The following is a 20158-nucleotide window of genomic DNA, read 5'->3' as shown; positions in this document are numbered from 1 at the left end:
GATCATCTTTCATTTGTATGACGTGACCTGACCAGCGTAGCTGAGGCTTCAGCAGCAGGGCTTCGATGGAGGATGTGTTGGCTCGCTCAAGGACCTCAAGATTCTTGCCACTGGTTGCCCATGATGGATCGAAGGGCCCTCATGTGGAATTTCTTCAGCTGCTTGATGTGGCAACGGTAGAGAGTCCAGGACTTGCAGCCATACAGCCATGATGTGAGAACAACTGCTCTAAAGATTTTGAACTTCATGGCCAGGGAAACATTGTGATGTCTTCCAAAGGGCTTGGCTGGTTTTATTAATCCTCAAGAAGATTTCTTTGTCACTGTCCATCGTTTGAGATTATGCTGCTAAGGTACTTGAAGCTTTCAGTAGTCTTCAACTCTGTGCCATCAATGCTGATGGAAGGTTGGGTGATGGTTTTGTTTGGCGCAGGCCGGCCTAGGACCTCTGTCTTGCCAAGGCCAAATGGTTTTGTAGCTTCTGAGAAGCTATTTAGCATTGCCTGCAGGTCAGAGGCAGTGTGGGCCATGAGGGCGCAGTCATCAACAAACACTTCCCGGATGAGTGTGTTTTGGTCTTTTCAGAGAGTCTGCGCCAGTTAAAGACAGAGCCATCAAGGCAGAAGCAGATTGCAAATTCACAAAAGAGTGTTTTTAGCCATCTTGAGTCACTATTATTTTTGGATAAATGTACCATTTAAGGTTGTGTTTGGGCTTGTTTTATTCATAATGCTGTTCTATAAGTAACGATGTGCTATTTCCCACATTCTCTTTGTTTCATGAAGTAATAAGTGAAAATGATTGCCCTCAAGTAACAATTTTTTTTTTGTCGCATTTTCATTTATTGCCTCATGAAACAAACAGAATATGGGAAATGGCATGTTGTTACTTATAGCAGATGACTAAAACCAGCCTCAAAACAATATAACAAGGTGCAGAGATTTTGAAATAATCCTCACAGAGCAACATGAGCTTGGCTCTCACTCACACAGACACGTTATGTGTTTGCACGCGCACTGTCGCTTGCAGCTGCCCGAGTCCCTGTCTGAAGGAAAGAAGCCGTAGGCAGTCAGAGAATTTCAGCCGCAAGCAAATAAACTGTAATAAATTATAGGCAGTAATTCCATTATCGCAGCAATAATAATGTTTTGATTTTCCCGGTTGTCGGCCGCCGATATATCGTGCATCCCTATAAAAAATATGTGTAATGTATAATGACTGTTCTGCAGGTGATGTGGATGGTACAGCTCCAGACAGTCTGGAAGACAGCAGCATGCTGGATGAGAATATGGAGAGCAGCCCGACACCTACCAGCAGACGTACAAGGAGGGAAGCCTGCACCTGCCCATACTGCAAAGACGGAGAGGGACGGTACGATATAAACATCAGCATATGACACTCATGCATGTACACGACTGCTGCATATACAGCACAGCTGCCAAAACAACACTGCTGCAAATATAACACCGCTATTTAAACAACAATTCCACATATTGAACATTGCTACATATGGGTCAATTACTTTTTTTTCTGTATCTGTAGTTATTCCTTATTAAAAGCTCCAATTCTTTAAAACATTTTTAGCATAGGTAGTTTGGGAAGTTTTTTTTATTATTATTTCTTAAAACAAATGAAACAGTAATTTCTTAAAGCAGTGAAAGAATTTTGTTTTAAAAAATATATATATATATATATATATATATATATATATCACAACATTTGAGGTCAATTTGCATAAATGTCCACGTTCTCCATTTCAAAATAAATTGGCCTACTTATTTTGCTTGGATTGTTTGGAAATATTACACTGCCAAGGAGGTCTCCGAGAGGAAGCAATATAGCTGCAAAATTAAAATTTTAATTCAAGCAGTATGAAGGTTATTTGTAGACATAACCATTTTTTATAGCTTTTGACCACTAGGCGGCACCATTCTGAAACTTCACATGGCAACTCGGGACATCATAATGAAGTGATCATGAGGAACTTTTTGTAGTGTGTGTCCTCCAGATGATACATTTCAAATTTTGTGCGAAACATACGGCCTAGGAGGAATTATTTAAGTGCATGCATTAAAAGATTAGTATTAAATATAGCTGTAAGCAGCAATTATGGGGCCAAGCTTAGGCCAAATTATTCAAATGTTATAAGCATTTTTACTCATTTCATGACTTTTTTTTGCCCCAAACCTTATATGAAACATGCAAAATTTCAAGTTGGACAGATGTAGTTGGCCGGAAATTGATCTACGGTATGCATTTGACTGCATGAGACAACGAATCAAAGGAAAAATTATTTGACGGATATTTTGAAGGCCTTACACTGCTAGGTTACAAAATTACAAAGTGCGCATGAGATATAATACACCCACTAGACATAACCTCAGGACTTCATTGCACCACCTGACACATATTGTGAGATGTGTGACAAATATATTTTAATTCTAAGAAGCCCGTCTGTATGCTGTGCAATTTCACGTGATGGTTCGTGTGCAATTTTTTTTATTTATTTATTTTTTTATATAAAGGCTGTGTCTGTATAGTTGACTCTGAACATTAAGTTGAGATATGAGGAATCTCTTGAGCATCAAAAGTTTTAAACTGCAGTTGAACCATATAGGTCCATTTGTAACCATGTTCTCCAACTGCTTTGATTACACAGTGACCCCAGTAAAAAGAAGCAGCATATTTGTCATATCCCCGGCTGTGGGAAGGTCTATGGGAAGACATCTCACTTACGAGCACACTTACGCTGGCACACTGGAGAGAGACCCTTCGTTTGCTCTTGGTCGTTTTGTGGGAAACGTTTCACGCGCTCGGATGAGCTGCAGCGACACAAAAGAACACACACAGGTGAGACACTCTAGTGTCATACATTGATTTTATATATATTTTTGATTGTAGTTTGATATTTTTATTTTGTATGTTTCTGATTAAGTTCCCTAGGAGCTTTAACAATGAGTTTCCTTTGTAGTCTTTGAGAATAATTTAAAAAAATTAATGTTTAACTGCATTAGTGCATAAAATACTGGTATTTTACACTGCCTATAGGCCTAGCAGCAATTCTCAGGTGTTTGTTTGTTTTAGTAAAGGATCCTGCTGGCATTCATCAGTGGTGCTAGCCAAGCATCACTATTACTATTCCTCAATAGATTTGAATAAATCCCTTTAGTATTACACTTGGGCTGGCACAGTCAAAAATTTAGGGGCACAGTCAGTGGTCAGTTTTCTTAAGGAATTACGGAATTCAGAAACAAGATTTGCCAGTAACAAACATGATATTGGTAATTCTGAACAGATTATTAGTTCATCAACACTCAAAATATTAAGTCAAACTTTCTTGAAATTCATAACTATATATTTTTTTTTTTTTTTTTTTCAGAATAATTATCTCTAAGGGTGGGTTGCACCAAAAAGGATTAAATTAAGCAGAGTTTACACTAATCCAGGGTTTTTTGATCAAAGTTTTATTTTAATTTGAGTTGTGTTGCACCACTTCATTTTAAATACGGTTTAACAAATCAGAGATTAAACTTTTAACCCGTGATTAAAACGGTCACCTGCAATTAATTTTATCCACCATGATGGATTCTGAACTTAGCTGTAGATCGTTAGTACACATTTACATTTATTCATTTGGCAGACACTTTTATCCAAAGCGGCTTACAAAATAGGAAAAACATAAGCGAATCATCTTAAGGAGACAGTGGTACGAAAAGTGCCATATTACAAAGTTTCACTAGCATCAGAATAGTAGCAAAACAGATTAAAACGGATTAAATTGCAAAAAGATATTTGCTCATGGAAAAGATGTGTTTTAGCAGTTTTTTGAAGACAGAAAGTGAGTCAGCTTCACGGATGGAGTTGGGAAGGTCATTCCACTAACGTGGTATGATGAAGCCGAAAGTCCGGGAAAGTGTTTTGGTGCCTCTGTGTTGGTACAACAAGGTGACGTTCCTTAGCTGACCGCAGGCTTCTAGTATCGAATCAAATCAAATCAAATCACTTTATTGTCACACAGCCATATACACAAGTGCAATGGTGTGTGAAATTCTTAGGTGCAGTTCCGATCAACATAGCAGTCGTGACAGTGATGAGACATATACCAATTTACAATAACATCAAATTAACACAACACAATTTAAACATCTGTTATACACATAATTACACTCAACAATATACAAATAATAACATACACTGTACAGTATACAATACGCTGTTTTTTTTTTTGTTTTTTTTACTATATAGATACACATTATTCAATAAAAATTAAATACAAATATATAAAAAAACTGTGTGTATATATACAGGTGCTGGTCATATAATTAGAATATCATCAAAAAGTTGATTTATTTCACTAATTCCATTCAAAAAGTGAAACTTGTATATTATATTCATTCATTACACACAGACTGATATATTTCAAATGTTTATTTCTTTTAATTTTGATGATTATAACTGACAACTAAGGAAAATCCCAAATTCAGTATCTCAGAAAATTAGAATATTACTTAAGACCAATACAAAGAAAGGATTTTTAGAAATCTTGGCCAACTGAAAAGTATGAACATGAAAAGTATGAGCATGTACAGCACTCAATACTTAGTTGGGGCTCCTTTTGCCCGAATTACTGCAGCAATGCGGCGTGGCATGGAGTCGATCAGTCTGTGGCACTGCTCAGGTGTTATGAGAGCCCAGTTTGCTCTGATAGTGGCCTTCAGCTCTTCTGCATTGTTGGGTCTGGCATATCGCATCTTCCTCTTCACAATACCCCATAGATTTTCTATGGGGTTAAGGTCAGGCGTGTTTGCTGGCCAATTAAGAACAGGGATACCATGGTCCTTAAACCAGATACTGGTTGCTTTGGCACTGTGTGCAGGTGCCAAGTCCTGTTGGAAAATGAAATCTGCATCTCCATAAAGTTGGTCAGCAGCAGGAAGCATGAAGTGCTCTAAAACTTCCTGGTATACGGCTGCGTTGACCTTGGACCTCAGAAAACACAGTGGACCAACACCAGCAGATGACATGGCACCCCAAACCATCACTGACTGTGGAAACTTTACACTGGACCTCAAGCAACGTGGATTGTGTGCCTCTCCTCTCTTCCTCCAGACTCTGGGACCCTGATTTCCAAAGGAAATGCAAAATTTACTTTCATCAGAGAACATAACTTTGGACCACTCAGCAGCAGTCCAGTCCTTTTTGTCTTTAGCCCAGGCGAGATGCTTCAGACGCTGTCTGTTGTTCAAGAGTGGCTTGACACAAGGAATGCGACAGCTGAAACCCATGTCTTGCATACGTCTGTGCGTAGTGGTTCTTGAAGCACTGACTCCAGCTGCAGTCCACTCTTTGTGAATCTCCCCCACATTTTTGAATGGGTTTTATTTCACAATCCTCTCCAGGGTGCGGTTATCCCTATTGCTTGTACACTTTTTTCTACCACATCTTTTCCTTCCCTTCGCCTCTCTATTAATGTGCTTGGACACAGAGCTCTGTGAACAGCCAGCCTCTTTTGCAATGACCTTTTGTGTCTTGCCCTCCTTGTGCAACGTGTCAATGGTCGTCTTTTGGACAACTGTCAAATCAGCAGTCTTCCCCATGATTGTGTAGCATACAGAACTAGACTGAGAGACCATTTAAAGGCCTTTGCAGGTGTTTTGAGTTAATTAGCTGATTAGAGTGTGGCACCAGGTGTCTTCAATATTGAACCTTTTCACAATATTCTAATTTTCTGAGATACTGAATTTGGAATTTTCCTTAGTTGTCAGTTATAATCATCAAAATTAAAAGAAATAAACATTTGAAATATATCAGTCTGTGTGTAATGAATGAATATAATATACAAGTTTCACTTTTTGAATGGAATTAGTGAAATAAATCAACTTTTTGATGATATTCTAATTATATGACCAGCACCTGTATATATATAGAATGTACAGTATTGTACTGTATTGATATTCAGGCTGTCGGTTGATAGTAAGTTGTTAAGAGAGAATATATATAATAATAATATAATTTATGACAGTCCGGTGTGAGATATAAGAGTAAGGGTAATAAAGTGCAGTGCTGATGTATATTGATTGTGAGAGATCAAGAGTTCAAAAGTCTGATTGCTTGGGGGAAGAAGCTGTCATGGAGTCGGCTGGTGCGGGTCCTGATGCTGCGATACCGCCTACCTGATGGTAGCAGTGAGAACAGCCCATGGCTCGGGTGGCTGGAGTCTCTGATGATCCTCTGAGCTTTTTTCACACACCGCCTTGTATATATTTCCTGGAGGGAGGGAAGCTCACCTCCGATGATGTGTCTGGCAGTTCGCACCACACTTTGCAGTGCTTTGCGGTTGTGGGCGGTGCTATTGCCGTACCAGGCGGAGATACAGCCAGTCAGGATGCTCTCCACAGTGCAGGTGTAGAACCGTGTGAGGATGTGGCGGTTCATTCCAAACTTCCTCAGCCGTCTCAGGAAGAAGAGGCGCTGTTGAGCCTTCTTCACAACGACTTCAGTGTGGACGGACCATGTGAGTTCCTCAGTGATGTGGACACCCAGGAATTTGAAGCTGCTGACTCTCTTCACTGGTGCTCCATTGATGGTGATGGGACTGTGTTCTCTGTCTTTTCTTCTGAAGTCCACCACAAGCTCCTTTGTCTTACTGACGTTGAGGGAGAGGTTGTGCTCCTGACACCAGTGTGTCAGGGTGTGCACCTCCTCTCTGTAGGCTGTTTCATCATTGTCAGTGATCAGACCTACCACCGTCGTGTCATCAGCAAACTTAATGATGGCATCGGAGCTATGTGTTGCCACACAGTCATGTGTGTACAGGGAATACAAGAGTGGGCTGAGAACACAGCCCTGCGGGGCTCCAGTGTTGAGGGTTAGTTAGTAGCTCTGCAGAAATTATTTTAGGTATGCTGGAGCAGACCTACTTGACTGTTCTGTATGCCAAGGCACTGATGCTGGCAACCAGTGAAGAGAGACAAGGAGTGGTGTAATATGCGCTCTCTTTGGTTCATTAAAGACCAGACGTGCTGCTGCATTCTGGATCATTTGCAGGGGTCTAATTGCACATGCAGGGAGGCCTGCAATGAGAGCGTTACAGTAGTCCAGTCTAGTTATGACAAGTGACTGAACAAGAAGTTGTGTGGCATGTTCAGAGAGGAAGGGTCTTCTCTTCCTGATATTGTAGAGTGTAAATCTACATGATCTTGTGGTCTTTGAGATGTGGTCTGTGAAATTTAGTTTATCGATAGTTACCCCTAGATTTCCGACTGTTTTGAAAGGCATTACTGTAGTTGCACCCAGCTGCACGGTGATGTTGTGTTCAACAGCAGGGTTGGCTGGAAAGACAAGGAGTTCGGTCTTGGCTGGGTTAAGTTGCAGGTGGTGTTCCTTCATCCAGGCCCGAGATGTCTGCCAGGCAGGCAGAGATTCAAGCAGTCACTGTGGTGTCGTTGGGCTGGAAAGACAAGTAGAGTTGCATGTCATCAGTGTAGCAGTGGTAAGAGAAACCATGCGCCTGAATGATGGGTCCCAGTGATGTTGTGTATATAGAGAAGAGAAGTGGCCCAAGCACTGAACCCTGAGGTACCCCAGTAAGTAGCTTATGTGGCTTGGAAACCTCACCTCTCCAGGCTTCCTTGAAGGACCTACCTGAGAGATAGGAATTAAACCAGTCAAGCACAGTTCCTTTGATGCCCAGCGAAGAGAGGGTGGAGAGTAAAATCTGATGGTTGACTGTTTCAAAGGCTGCAGAAAGGTCCAACAGAATCAGGACGGATGATCTGGATTCAGCTTTCACCTGTCTCAGCGACTCGGTGACAGACAGCAGGGCAGTCTCGGTGGAGTGTCCACTTTTGAAGCCTGACTGATTGTCATCCAGCAGCTTGTTCTATCAGAGATTTGATTGAAAACTGCCCTTTCAAGTGTGTTTGCCATTAATGGGATGAGAGAGACTGGTTTGTAGTACACACAGCTGATCAAGGTGGTTAAGAAATTGTTGCAGCAAGCTTTAAAATATGGCATCATAATTTAGGAAAAAAGGACCACATGTGTCTCGGATCGACCGCATCCCCTTGCTGCACTATTGTGGCCAGAAATTAACAGCCTATGCTGCCGACTGAAACAAGTATAAGAGAGGAGGGGAGCGATAACGATCACCTGTTGCTTATAACCGCTCTCGTTAAATGCCGAAATTATGCTTTACTCTCGCTTCTCCTCTAGAGACCCGTCTCTGTCCGTAAAGTATTTTGAAAGTTTATTTTGAATTGTGGCTAACGGCCCAACATTTCTGATCATAATAAACATAAATAATAAGATAAACATCTCTCAGAGGGCTGATGGCACGTCCATTGTTTACCTAGTTATTCATGTTTAATTGATACTTAACATGTTTTAATAAACCACCTCAGCTGCAAGTTTGAAGTTAATCCCTAACTGAGGTTTAAATAAGAGTTCAAAGTGTTGGAGCAACAGGATTAAAGTTAATTCAGATTTACTGCCAAATTTAAATCAGGATCAAATCGATATTTAAAATGTAACCCTGATTATTTTTAAACAATAGACATTTTGATGAATCCTTGTTGGTGCAACCCACCCTAAGTGTTGTATAATGCAATAATGCTTAATGTTAATGTTGTTCATGAAAGTTGTAAAATGTTTACCATATATTTTTTATGATGCACACATATGCTACCTCAACATTTTATTGAAGATGAGCATTTTATTGAAGAATCTGTGTATGCTGTTTTTAATAGTTTTTCTATGAAAACCTGCATCAGAAAGGGTCTTTGACCATTGCGCCACATCTCGCGGTTTTCTCAGAATCTTGCACATAAGACATCCATTAATCCGACATAATTAAAAACTGCATCATTTTAACAAAAAGAAAAAAGGAAATCTGCTTAAACAATTTTTACATGGTGTATCCGCCAGTGTGGCTTCACTCTCTCTCTAGGTCTCCACATGCCTGTGAGGGAGAGAGTATAGCACTTGCAGCCATGTTAGGGTGAGAAAACGGTACTCTTAACGTGAAAAAGCTAACATGCCACTTTTAAACTAGCTTTACAAATGAGGTTAGTTGGGGGTCACATGACGCTATGTGAGAAGCAGACGTGTGAATCACGAGCTCTGTGCACTTTGCTAGTTTTTTATTATTTTCATGTTATAACCGGTGAGATTTGATACACCCAGTTACATATTTGCTCTGAGGCAAACATGGCAAAGAAGTCAAAATCCTCAGACTCTGGAGACATTAAAAAACACATATGTGTTCAAGCTGAGGCCTCTGACGGGCCTGCGAGCCGGGGACTCGATTTGGAAGGCACGTTGGGAGAAGATATCCAGCGTCAACTGTCCAACATCTCGGTGATGCTGTCGAGGGTTGTCGTTGACATGGAGGATCTCGCTGTAATACGTCGATCGATTACGGTGATGGAAGCAAGTTCTCAGAGTTGGTCACGAGTGACAGATGTTGAGAAAAGGATCAATTATCTGGAGTCATCGGAAAGGGAATTATCTGCTAATCCGCCCGCGTCCAAAATAGACTTGGAACACATTTTGGAAAAACTGGAATATCTTGAAAATATGAGCCGAAGGAACAATATACAGATTGTTGAAATTCCTGAGCATGAAGAGGGCAGAGATATGGTGAAATTCCTGGACGAGCTCTTCCCGTGTCTGCTCGACATAACAGGCCATAAGCTGGAAATTGAGCGAGCTCACAGAGTCCCGGCTCGGAGATCTGCTGAGGGAGACAGACCCCAATCAATTCTGGCCAAATTTCTGAGATCATCCGATAAAGATCTCATATTGCGCTAGGCAAGGTGCAAAGGAAAACTTTCTTGGAAGAATCACAATATTTTCTTGTTCCTGGATTTAGCTAATTCGACGAGAGAAACGCGATCGGTTCAAGGAATGTAAGAAACTCTTACATCAACGGACGATCGCTTTTGCACTGATGTTTCCGGCCAAACTGAGAATAGACACCAAGGATGGCAGCAAAGTATTTTTATGCCCCAAAAAGGCACTGGTCTTCATACAAACTATGGGTGAGTAAACCATCAGGCGTTTCTTATGTGAGTGGACTGACTCGCTATTCAGTGACTTGACTGTCTAAGGAAGCTGGGCGCCTTTTTTTGTTTCTTTTTGCGTTGGCTCCGCCTTGCGGCTGGAGTTTGTTTTGTGGCATGACATTCCAAGAAACTTTTGCATTGATGGAAGATCGTTTTTAAACTGAAGTTCCTGGCCAGATTGAGAATGGACACTATGGATGACCGCAAAATATCTACAAGTTAATCTACTTGATTATCCGAGGAACCGGGATGTCTGTTTTGTTTCTTTTCGTGCTGCTTCTGCCTAGCAATTGGAGTTTGTTTTGTGGAATAACACTGCTTCGGGACAGTGTTGTGGATGAATCTGTTTGTTCTTTGTGCTTATGCCTCCTGTTGGCTGGAGTTTGTTTTTGTGGAGTATTTTTAAGGGACATTAGAATGATTACGTCATCTGCTGCACTCATAACAGCTGGCTCACTGAACAATTGTTTGTCTGTCCGAGGAAATTGAATGGCTTTATATTGGCTGGAATTTGTTTTGTGGAGGAACACACCTTCAAGACAGTTCTGTGAATCTACACGTTCTTTGTGTTTATTCTGCCTGTTGGCTGGGGCCTGTTTTACAAAGTATTTTCTGTTATGTAATTTTGCCTCACAATTTGTATAGAAACAATCCGATGGCAAAGTTGTCACGGGGACTCTTGTAGGCGTACATGGACCTTTTGAGTTTAGAGGGATGCACGCCGTTTGGTGCTGTCGTGAGCGGAGTTAATGCGCGCACTTTTCAAAGTTTTGTTTGGGGGAAGTTCAGGGTTTGATTGTTGCATTAATGGGGAATGTGGTCTGTATAATCTTGCTTTTGACACAATTTATTTATTTTATTATATCAATATGTCAGATGTTAATATGAATGGAGTATCTTCTCTCTGCATGGAATGTGAATGGGTTGGGGCACCCCATAAATAGAAGGAAGGTTATTTCTTTTCTTAAGCATAAGAAATATGATATAGTCTTTCTTCAAGAAATGCATCTTATCCCGCAGGAAGCTGAAAAATTTGGGAAGATATGGGGTGGTCATGTTTTCTTTAGTGCTAGCTCAAGTAAGAGTAGGGGAGTCATTACATTGATAAGTAAACATCTACAATTCAAATTTCTCAAACAGATTAATGATAAATTAGGAAGAGTCATTATTGTTTTAGCAGACATTCAGGGGCAAAGGTTGATTTTGGCTAATATTTACATGACTAATGCTGATGATCAGGGCTTTTTTATAGATCTTGAAGGGATGTTGCAAGCCGTTGGCACCCCTCATGATATATTGGGAGGAGACTTTAATCTTTTGATGGACTCAGTCCTTGATCATAGTGAAGCAAAAGTGTGTAAGCCCCCTAGAGCAACATTGACACTTCACAGGATGTGTAAAAATCTTGGTCTTGTAGATATTTGGCGACTTTTGAACCCATCTGGTAGGGACTATACATTTTTTTTCATCAGTCCATAAGATTTATTCTTATATTGGATATACAGAATCATTAAAGAATGGAAAGCTTCCCAACCACGACACAAGCCCGGATCAGTCTGATTCTTAAAAAGGACAAAGATCCAAGTGAGTGTAAGAGTTACCGTCCAATTTCCCTGATCCAGCTAGATGTAAAAATGTTGGCAAAAGTTTTGGCTAACCGATTAAGTTATGACATCTCTTATACATATAGATCAGGTGGGGTTTATTCGGGGCAGCAGCTCTTCTGATAACATTAGGCGTTTAATCAATATCATGTGGTCAGACTCTGATCGCTGCCATCTCACTTGATGCCGAAAAGGCGTTTGATATGGTACAATGGGATTATCTTTTTAAGATTTTGGAAATATACGGGTTCGGGAATACATTTATTGGATGGATTAAGTTACTTTATAGACACCCGGTAGCGGCAGTACAAACAAATGGATTAATTTCAGATTATTTTACTCTGGATAGGGGCACTCAGCAGGGTTGCCCTCTTTCCCCATTATTGTTCTGTCTTGCCCTGGAACCATTAGCAGCCACGATAAGAAAAGAGGATGATTTTCCAGGGGTGATGGCAGGAGGAGTGGCACAAAATTTTGCTTTACGCAGATGATATTTTATTATTAGTCTCCGACCCCACTAGATCTATGCCTTGCCTCCACAGAATTATCAATTCCTTTTCTAAATTTTTGGGATACAGAGTTAATTGGTGTAAATCCAAAGCTTTAGCTCTGACTGCTTACTGCCCAGTAACGGCTTTTCAGCATTAAGTATTTGGGCATTTTATTCCCTGCAAATTTGTCTGATTTAGTCAGTTAATTTTGAGCCTTTAATAAAAAGGTTTTTGAGTGATGTGGGCAGGTGGGCTTCATTACATTTATTGATGATTGCGAAGGTTAATGTTATTAAAATGAACTGCATTCCAAAATTTAACTACCTGCTGCAGTCTCTCCCTGTAGATGTTCCCCACGTCCCAGGTTACATTTCAATAAGTTACATAGGCCGCTTGACAAAGGTGGGCTAGGCCTACCCAAGATTTTGTTTTATTATGCGTTTGGTCTCAGACATTTGGCCCATTGGTCGCTCCCACCTGAGAGAGCCCCTCCCTGGTTCTATATTGAACAGGAAGTTCTTGCCCCTATTTTTCCATTGCAAAGCCTTTCAATCAGACTAATCGGAGAAGTTAAGTCACACCCTGTTATCTCGCATCTGCACCTGGTTTGGACAAAAGTGTCCAGAGTGTTTAATTCGGACATTTATTTAAGTGTTGCCTCAAGCATATGGCTGAACCCAAAATTACACATTAATAAGTCCCCTTTCTGTTGGTCAGAGTGGACTGGGAGGGGGGTTACTACACTCTGTGACCTATATGAGAGTGGAGTACTGAGATCTTTTGATAATTTGTTTTAACATTTCAAGATTCCTAGATCCCAGTTCTTTAGGTATTTACAGCTGCGCCACTTGCTCTGTACTATTTTTGGGAGTAGTGTACACCCTCCTAAAGCAGCAGATACTCTGGAAATGGTGATTACTGCTTTTTGGAAAGGTCATGAAGCATCAGTGTATTTCTCCCTGTTGATTCAGAGTCTGGGGGATGGAGCTTCGTCTTCTCTCAAGAGATTATGTGAGAAGGATTTAAATCTGGTATTGGAGGAGGGAGTGTGGGCATCTAGAGATGCAAGGGTCCGTCTAATGCAATTTAAGGTTTTGTATCGGTTCTACTGGACCCCCTCTAGATTGTATAGCTTGGGTCTTAAAGACACACCCACCTGCTGGCGGTGCCAAATAGAAGACGGGGACACAATACATGTATTTTGGGGATATGTAAAGATCCAAGAATTTTGGTTGAGGTTTCAGACATTTGAGTGAAGTGTTGAACACTGAACTTTCATTTAGCCCCAGACTCTGTATCCTGGGTGATGGGATGACTGGACATTGGGGACAGTTATTTAAAAAGTTGGGTCCTAGTCATGATTGGTAAAAAAAAAAAAATCATCCTCAGGGTATGGAAGTCGGCTGGGGCACCCTCATTTAGGGAATGGTGCAGGGAGATGGGCGAGGTGGCGGCGTTTGAGATGTTTTTTAGAAGGCTGGGGAAATGGGATTTGTTCGTCAGGAAGTGGGGGATTATTTGGCTTTTTTTAATGGTTCTCAGGGAATGGCTGTGGAGAGGGATTTGTAGTTTAGTTGGGTATGTGTTTTATTGACTTTATTTGAATGTTGAATCTTGTTTTTTTTTTTTTATGTATTTTTTTGTATTTATTTAATTTTGATGATCTAATTGTTGGTGACCAAGTACTGCATGTTTGTTGGGGGGGGGGGTTGGGTGATGTGAACAATTGATTCCATTTTTTATTTTGTGTTTTGTATGTTTTATTTTTGGAATCAATAAAATTGTTAATAACAAAAAACAAATGAGGTTAGTTGCATTAGGGAAGTTTTTATTCTGATGGTAGACTACAGTATACTGTAAGTTCATAAGTTCGGACGTTAGATCAGCTGTCACTCGCACCAGTGCGCCCAAATAGTTTTCCACATTAGCATGCAGTAATTTTCACTCGCAAATGTGAGACAAATAATAATTAGAAAATCACCCACAATAATTGATAATATCAGTTGGTGTTTTAGGTCATTTAAAGTTCAAATCTATTTAATGCGGGACACAATACAGTTGAGATGGTGATGAATTGGATTAGAATGATATGATTATTCAAAATATTTAATAGGGGAGAGAGAGATATTACTGACCTTTTAGACTTTCTTTCCACATGTGAATGGATAAGTTTACCATTTAGGCAACTAGTCCTGAATTGCTGATGCATGAAACAGCCATTAAGTTTTTAAGGGACACAGTTCTTAGCTTGTTTTGGATGTGTAGCCTACATAAAGCATATGACATGCAGTTGATCTACCAAAATGTAGTCTTTTAATGTAAATTGTGTTAATCGACACATTACAATATACAATATTTGATGATAATCATCAAATAGGATTTTTGTCAATTTTGCAGCCCTAGCTCACAATACAGTCCACTAGTACACAAGTGGTTTGATATATGTAATTTAGTGTACATATACAGTGCATTCAGAAAGAATTTTAACAGGTCCTAAACTAGCAGCTTTAATGACCAGTACATGCCAAACACTTTTATTGCTGCAAGTAGAGGATCCTTGGATGAACAGTGGGTTTTGAATACAGGAGAAATGGTCATTTAAAACATACAGTTGCAATCAAAATTATTCAACAACGTTTTTAAAACACATTGGAGTGATTTTGAGAACAGAGTTCAGTTTACTCAATTGTCAAATAAAAAACCTATTTCTCTTCACAATTGTCATGTCAATATTATTCAAGCCCTAAAGTCAGCCATTGGTGGAGCATCCTTTACCCTTTATAACATCCAATAAATGTTTCAGGTAAGTGTTCTCAAGCCTCGGATACCGCTCTATTGGAATCTTAGCACATTTCTTAGAAGAAAAAGGTTCCAGCTCATTAACATTTTTGTTTCTGTGCTGCAACTGCTTTCTTCAAATCCCTCCAAATATTTTCAATGGGATTTTAATGTGGGACTGAGAGGGCCATTTAAGTTCATTCCAGGACCCATTCCTGAACCAGGCTTTGGACAACTTGGATGTATCGTTGGCATTATTGTCTTGCTGGAAAGTCTTGTGATTTACCAAGCTTCAATTTACACACTGAAGGCATCACATTCTTTGCCAATATGGCCTGATACCCCAAAGAATCCATGGTGCCAGTCGTACACAGTCAGGGTGGCCAGTTCCTGCAACAGTTAAACACCCCCATAACAGGCCTGACTCACCTCCATGCTTGACCATGGGGAATGGCGATGGTGGTGTTCTTGTCATAAGCCTTGCCTTTCTTACTCCAGACGTACTGCTGACCCATTGGAATAAAACTCCAATTCAGTTTAGTCTCATACGTCTATAAAACCTTCTCCCAGGACTCCACAGGCCAAATTCCTTCTTTAATATTCAAGTCAACAATTCCTGTGAATTTTTGCTTTTTTCCACACCTAGGAAGGTAGCTGTTGTTACAGATGTTTTGTAAATGCACAAATGGTGCTAACAACTTTGTCTATTAGAAATTGAAGTGCCTTGGAAATGTACTTGTAGCCATGGCCTTTCTTGTGTTAGAGAAGATCAGTCAGAAAAGCTTAGTCCTAAATGTCTTGGGGTGGTTGAATAATTTTGATTGCAATTGCAAATGTCTACTCTAATTCTTCATCAATTTAATGCATCATTGTTGAACAGAAGCATCAGTTTCTTTCAAAAACAAAATTTCTAAATGTCTGTGTTAAAAAAAAAAGTTAACTGTTTAACACAGTTTAACTGTAGTATTTAGCCACCTTCAGTATATACTGTATTACGTTCAACTGTTGATGTGAAATATCTAAAGGATATCTGATTTAAGACAAGATTTTTGTAATGAATTTAGTGTCTCTTAAAACTCTTTGCATTACTGTATTGGACACTGATAAGACAGTTATAAAGCTCTTTTTTTATATCTTTAAAAGATATCATTAAGGATTATTTGGAAAAAAGTTTTAACATAGTAAATGCATTTGCTTAAGTTGACACTAAAACTGCTTTTCCTGTTGTTACTTCAAGAAAGGGACTAGATGGCTTAAGACTGAATGCATTATATTTTTAAAGGAAATAAATGTAGGCTATATTAAGAAGCATTTTGGAAAACTCTGAAATTGATATTATCTCCAAAGGACATGATTATAAAGAACCTAAAAGGTTTGTGGAATCGTATCTTGTTAAAGGTATTTAAAAATATATATTATTTGAGACCAATAGTTGCAAGTAATCAATATATCCACTCATGTTTATCAAACAACACTGTTAACATGTTTAACACAGTTAAATTGTACCTTTTAAAACCAAGTTCAGTGTGATAGGTGGTTTAACACACCAGTCAGATGGTCCCTCATATCTGAGTGAACAAATCCTTTCCAGAATAAGATGATGAAATATGCAGAAGATTACAGTATTACAGTTATTGTCTAGTTGGCAGATGTTTTGTGGAGAAGAGTACCTGCCGGCAGTTTATTAAAGCTATTGTGAAAACTGAAAAGCATTGCTCATAATTGTCTGTACGGCACTCCGGTGACAACCGGCACACTGCCAGAACTTAGGCAGTATGAAGGGGGTAATGTGTTTGAAAGCCTTCTATTTTACCTTGGCGTTGTTGTCTCTTTTCTTAATCGGTGCTGTTTACAGTGTTTTAATGAATATTGTCCAATGTCATCTGAAGAATATCCTGTAACGCCTGCAAGTCATATTGACAGTATTTATCAGTGTAGGAAGAAATCGTTTCCGATGCTGCGCTGGATGAAAGTGCACCCCTTGAGGCAAAACATGGAAGTGACCATGCATAGAGTCTACTGATTCATGCAATCCAATAATGCAGTATGTTGGGTATTCCCCCACTTGAGCTGCATGAGCAGAAGGAGCTGGACACCAACGTTTATTTATTTATTTATTTTCTTGATTTATGATCACTTAAACACCCTATTCATACATGGCATTACATAAATGTTGTGGATATAGTAATTCATGTTACAAGTTAAATCTACACAGACAATTAAACAAATGATCTAGTGAATAAGCAAATTAATTTTAACTATGTGGTAGTCAAAATGAGTAACTTGTGTTGTGAATATGCTGTTTCCTTGTAACCTTTATAAGTGTTTTTGTGGTGGCACACTTAATTTTAACGTTTACTATAAATATTAAACTTGCTTGTGTGTGTTTTCAGGTGAAAAGAAGTTCTCATGTCCTGAGTGTCCCAAACGTTTCATGCGTAGCGACCACCTGTCCAAACACATCAAGACCCATTTGAATAAGAAAACTGCTTCCGGTGCCGCAAGCACCAATGACAACACCGGCACCACTGTGGCCGCCACTGACAGCTGCACTGCAGGTGACGCTACAACTGATCAGCAAACTCTTGTAGCCATGGACACGCTGTCATCAGAGGGGTTTGCGCGGTTAGCGCCCAGTGGCATCAGTGTCATGCAAGTCACAGATTTGCATTCCATTAATCTGAACAGCAATGGTTATTAATGAACACTGGAGTGTGTGTTTAGTGTGAATGCACTGCAGATTGTAGGCATTACAACATCTGATAAAGCACAGAGCCACCTGCGAGCAACAGCCATGACGGATGCTTTAAGAGGCGATAGAATGAGATGTGATGCACCTCAAAAATGTTTGTTTACCTCATCCTCGCTGATACTCCTGAATCTTGCTTCTCTTGCTTCCCTTCCTTGTGTATTCTGAATCCTTTCAGCTTTCCTTTTCCCACCATTTACTGATGCCTTGAACTTAAATCATGTTGTGCTCATCTAGGTTTCACTCAGTGGCCCTCTTGAAGTCCAGAAGAGATGATCAATTGGGTTACAACAGGACAATTTGAGAGTTGGAAACTGAAATGTCATAGTCGACTCTTTTAATCTTTAATAGTGTACTCATAAGCCATCATGCTCCCATGTATTGACCACAGTAAAAAAAAAAAAAAAAAAATGAAACAAAGTTTGCTTTGTTTTTGTACTTAAGTTATATTTCCCTAAGTATGGAACAATGCAAATTCTAAAATTGCCTTTGTTTTGTGAATGTGTATATGAATTATGCCTTAATTTTGTCTTAAACTTAAATGTCACAATTTTTATATTATGTAGATGTTCTATAACTTGCTTTATAGTTATTTTTTGTATTGCATTAGTTTTTGTCCTTGAATACAATGCACACAAGTTACAGTAAATACATGCAATTGATTAATGCTAAATGTACTGGTTTTCTTGGTCACTTTGGTCTTAATCAATCAGCAAATTATCGGGAACAATTTACACCAGTTAAAATCGAATGTCTTAAACTCTGCTTTTCAGAAGGATATCTTTTGACTGAATTAAAACCATAGCTTTACACTTTTTATAATATGTTAACTCAGGTGACTCTTGGTCTTAGTCTTTGTGTTAAGCATTTGTTATTATTAAATTAAGAATAACTACATAAAGACCTTTAGCATTTGTTATTTAAAATGTCATTTCTTGACTTCGAAAATGTTTGAAGTGGTATTTCACATATTCATTAACATGTTGCGGTTGTTGTATCAATGTACATGAGTTTGTGTTAGTTTGGTTTTTCCCCCTTTTTAAGATACTTCCAAAATGACTGATGAGGACATGTTTTGCAACTGGTGACCATCACCACTACATGAAAAGATTTTATATTCCCACTGTTCGCATTTACATTGATAAGATTGATAAGGGCAGAAACTAGTAGTGAATGGAGTATAAAATATAAGATATTCCCATGAGGTTATTATGTTGAACCCCTTAAATATGGGCAAAATTTACGTGCAAAGAGGAAAGCCTGCGAAAGCTCCCCCTAGTGCAGGGGTCAGCAACCTATGCTGGCACGCCAGCAATGGCGAGAGAGGAGTAGACCATTTTATTTATATAAATTCTGCACCAGCATTCCAATCTACATCTTGATGTAATCCTTCCTCATGATTACTCAATGTGTTTTCATGAGTTGAATGGGAGGATAAACACTATTAAAGTGTGACGAGACTCACGCTGCGCGTGCAAGCCATTCGCACATCACAAGCCGGCAGCACTTCACTTTTGGTTAATCGCGCGAGGAAACGCGCTCACTTTGCTTCGGTCAGGCTGCGCAGATGACAGCCTACATTCCATGTTTTCATTTGTTTCTTTTTGCTTTCAGAACAACACGTGATGTAATAAGGAAAACACCACTATTAATCCTTGAGATTTCCAACCCATACAGGTACACCGTCTTTAAACCTTGGTCACACTCAAAATTACATTAAACGATTGAAAGAGAAAACAAACCCACACAGTGGGGTTAAAAAATCAGGGTCTATTCAAAATATAAATTAAACCTGGAAATAAAGTGTCATCACACTTTAATAGTGTTTAGCCTCCTATTCAGTTGATAAAAACACTGCGTGATCATGAGGAAGGACTACATCAAGATGTAGATTGGAATGCAGGTGCGAAAAAAAACTTCATATAAATAAAACAGCTTTTGATTACACACAATTTCTTGATCAGTATACAAGCAATTATGTAAAAAATAAAACTCAATTTTGTACAAAAGGGCAGGTTTTCATTAAGCACTTTCACAAGATGCTCTGTGAAAATTCACATGCAGGATCATGATTTACCATAATCATTGGGTTTTGCACAAAATTTTCACTCAAACTGTTGTGCTGATATCATTTGTAATGAAAAATAAATGATTAAAATCAGACAAATGGACACAACAAATCAGTCATTTACTTGACCAACTGATCGCAGATCTACTGGAAACCATGGAAACGGTCTTTGAGATCTTTCAACATTTTTGGATATAAACAATTATAAATGGTTTTAAAACACATTTTAAGAACTATATGAATTTTAAATATTTTAAATGTATCTAAACAGTTAATTTGCATTAATTATGAGTTTCTTCATCAAACACTATGTTGACAGTTCTAAAATCTGAATACATATCAATCTGTCACACACTCCCCTACAAAAATGAATGTTGTCTCGATATTACCCTTATTCACTTTCAA

General features: G+C 39.1%; 1 protein-coding gene across 1 annotated transcript in view; it reads left to right on the top strand.

Annotated features, from left to right (window-relative positions):
- Positions 1 to 19865, top strand: part of LOC127428316 (transcription factor Sp1-like) — a 48161-nt gene extending 28296 nt beyond the window's left edge. Inside the window, exons 4-6 of the mRNA XM_051676621.1 lie at positions 1229 to 1370; positions 2659 to 2849; positions 17330 to 19865. Of these exons, the coding sequence (XP_051532581.1) occupies positions 1229 to 1370; positions 2659 to 2849; positions 17330 to 17637 (641 nt within the window). The 3' untranslated portion in view covers positions 17638 to 19865. The remainder of the gene's footprint in view (positions 1 to 1228; positions 1371 to 2658; positions 2850 to 17329) is intronic.
- Positions 19866 to 20158: the final 293 nt, after the last annotated feature.

This window comes from Myxocyprinus asiaticus, chromosome 37 (genome assembly GCF_019703515.2).
Source record: "Myxocyprinus asiaticus isolate MX2 ecotype Aquarium Trade chromosome 37, UBuf_Myxa_2, whole genome shotgun sequence".
Taxonomy (NCBI): domain Eukaryota; kingdom Metazoa; phylum Chordata; class Actinopteri; order Cypriniformes; family Catostomidae; genus Myxocyprinus; species Myxocyprinus asiaticus.
Note: the sequence above shows the minus strand (reverse complement) of the source record. Positions and strands in the feature narration are given on the sequence as shown.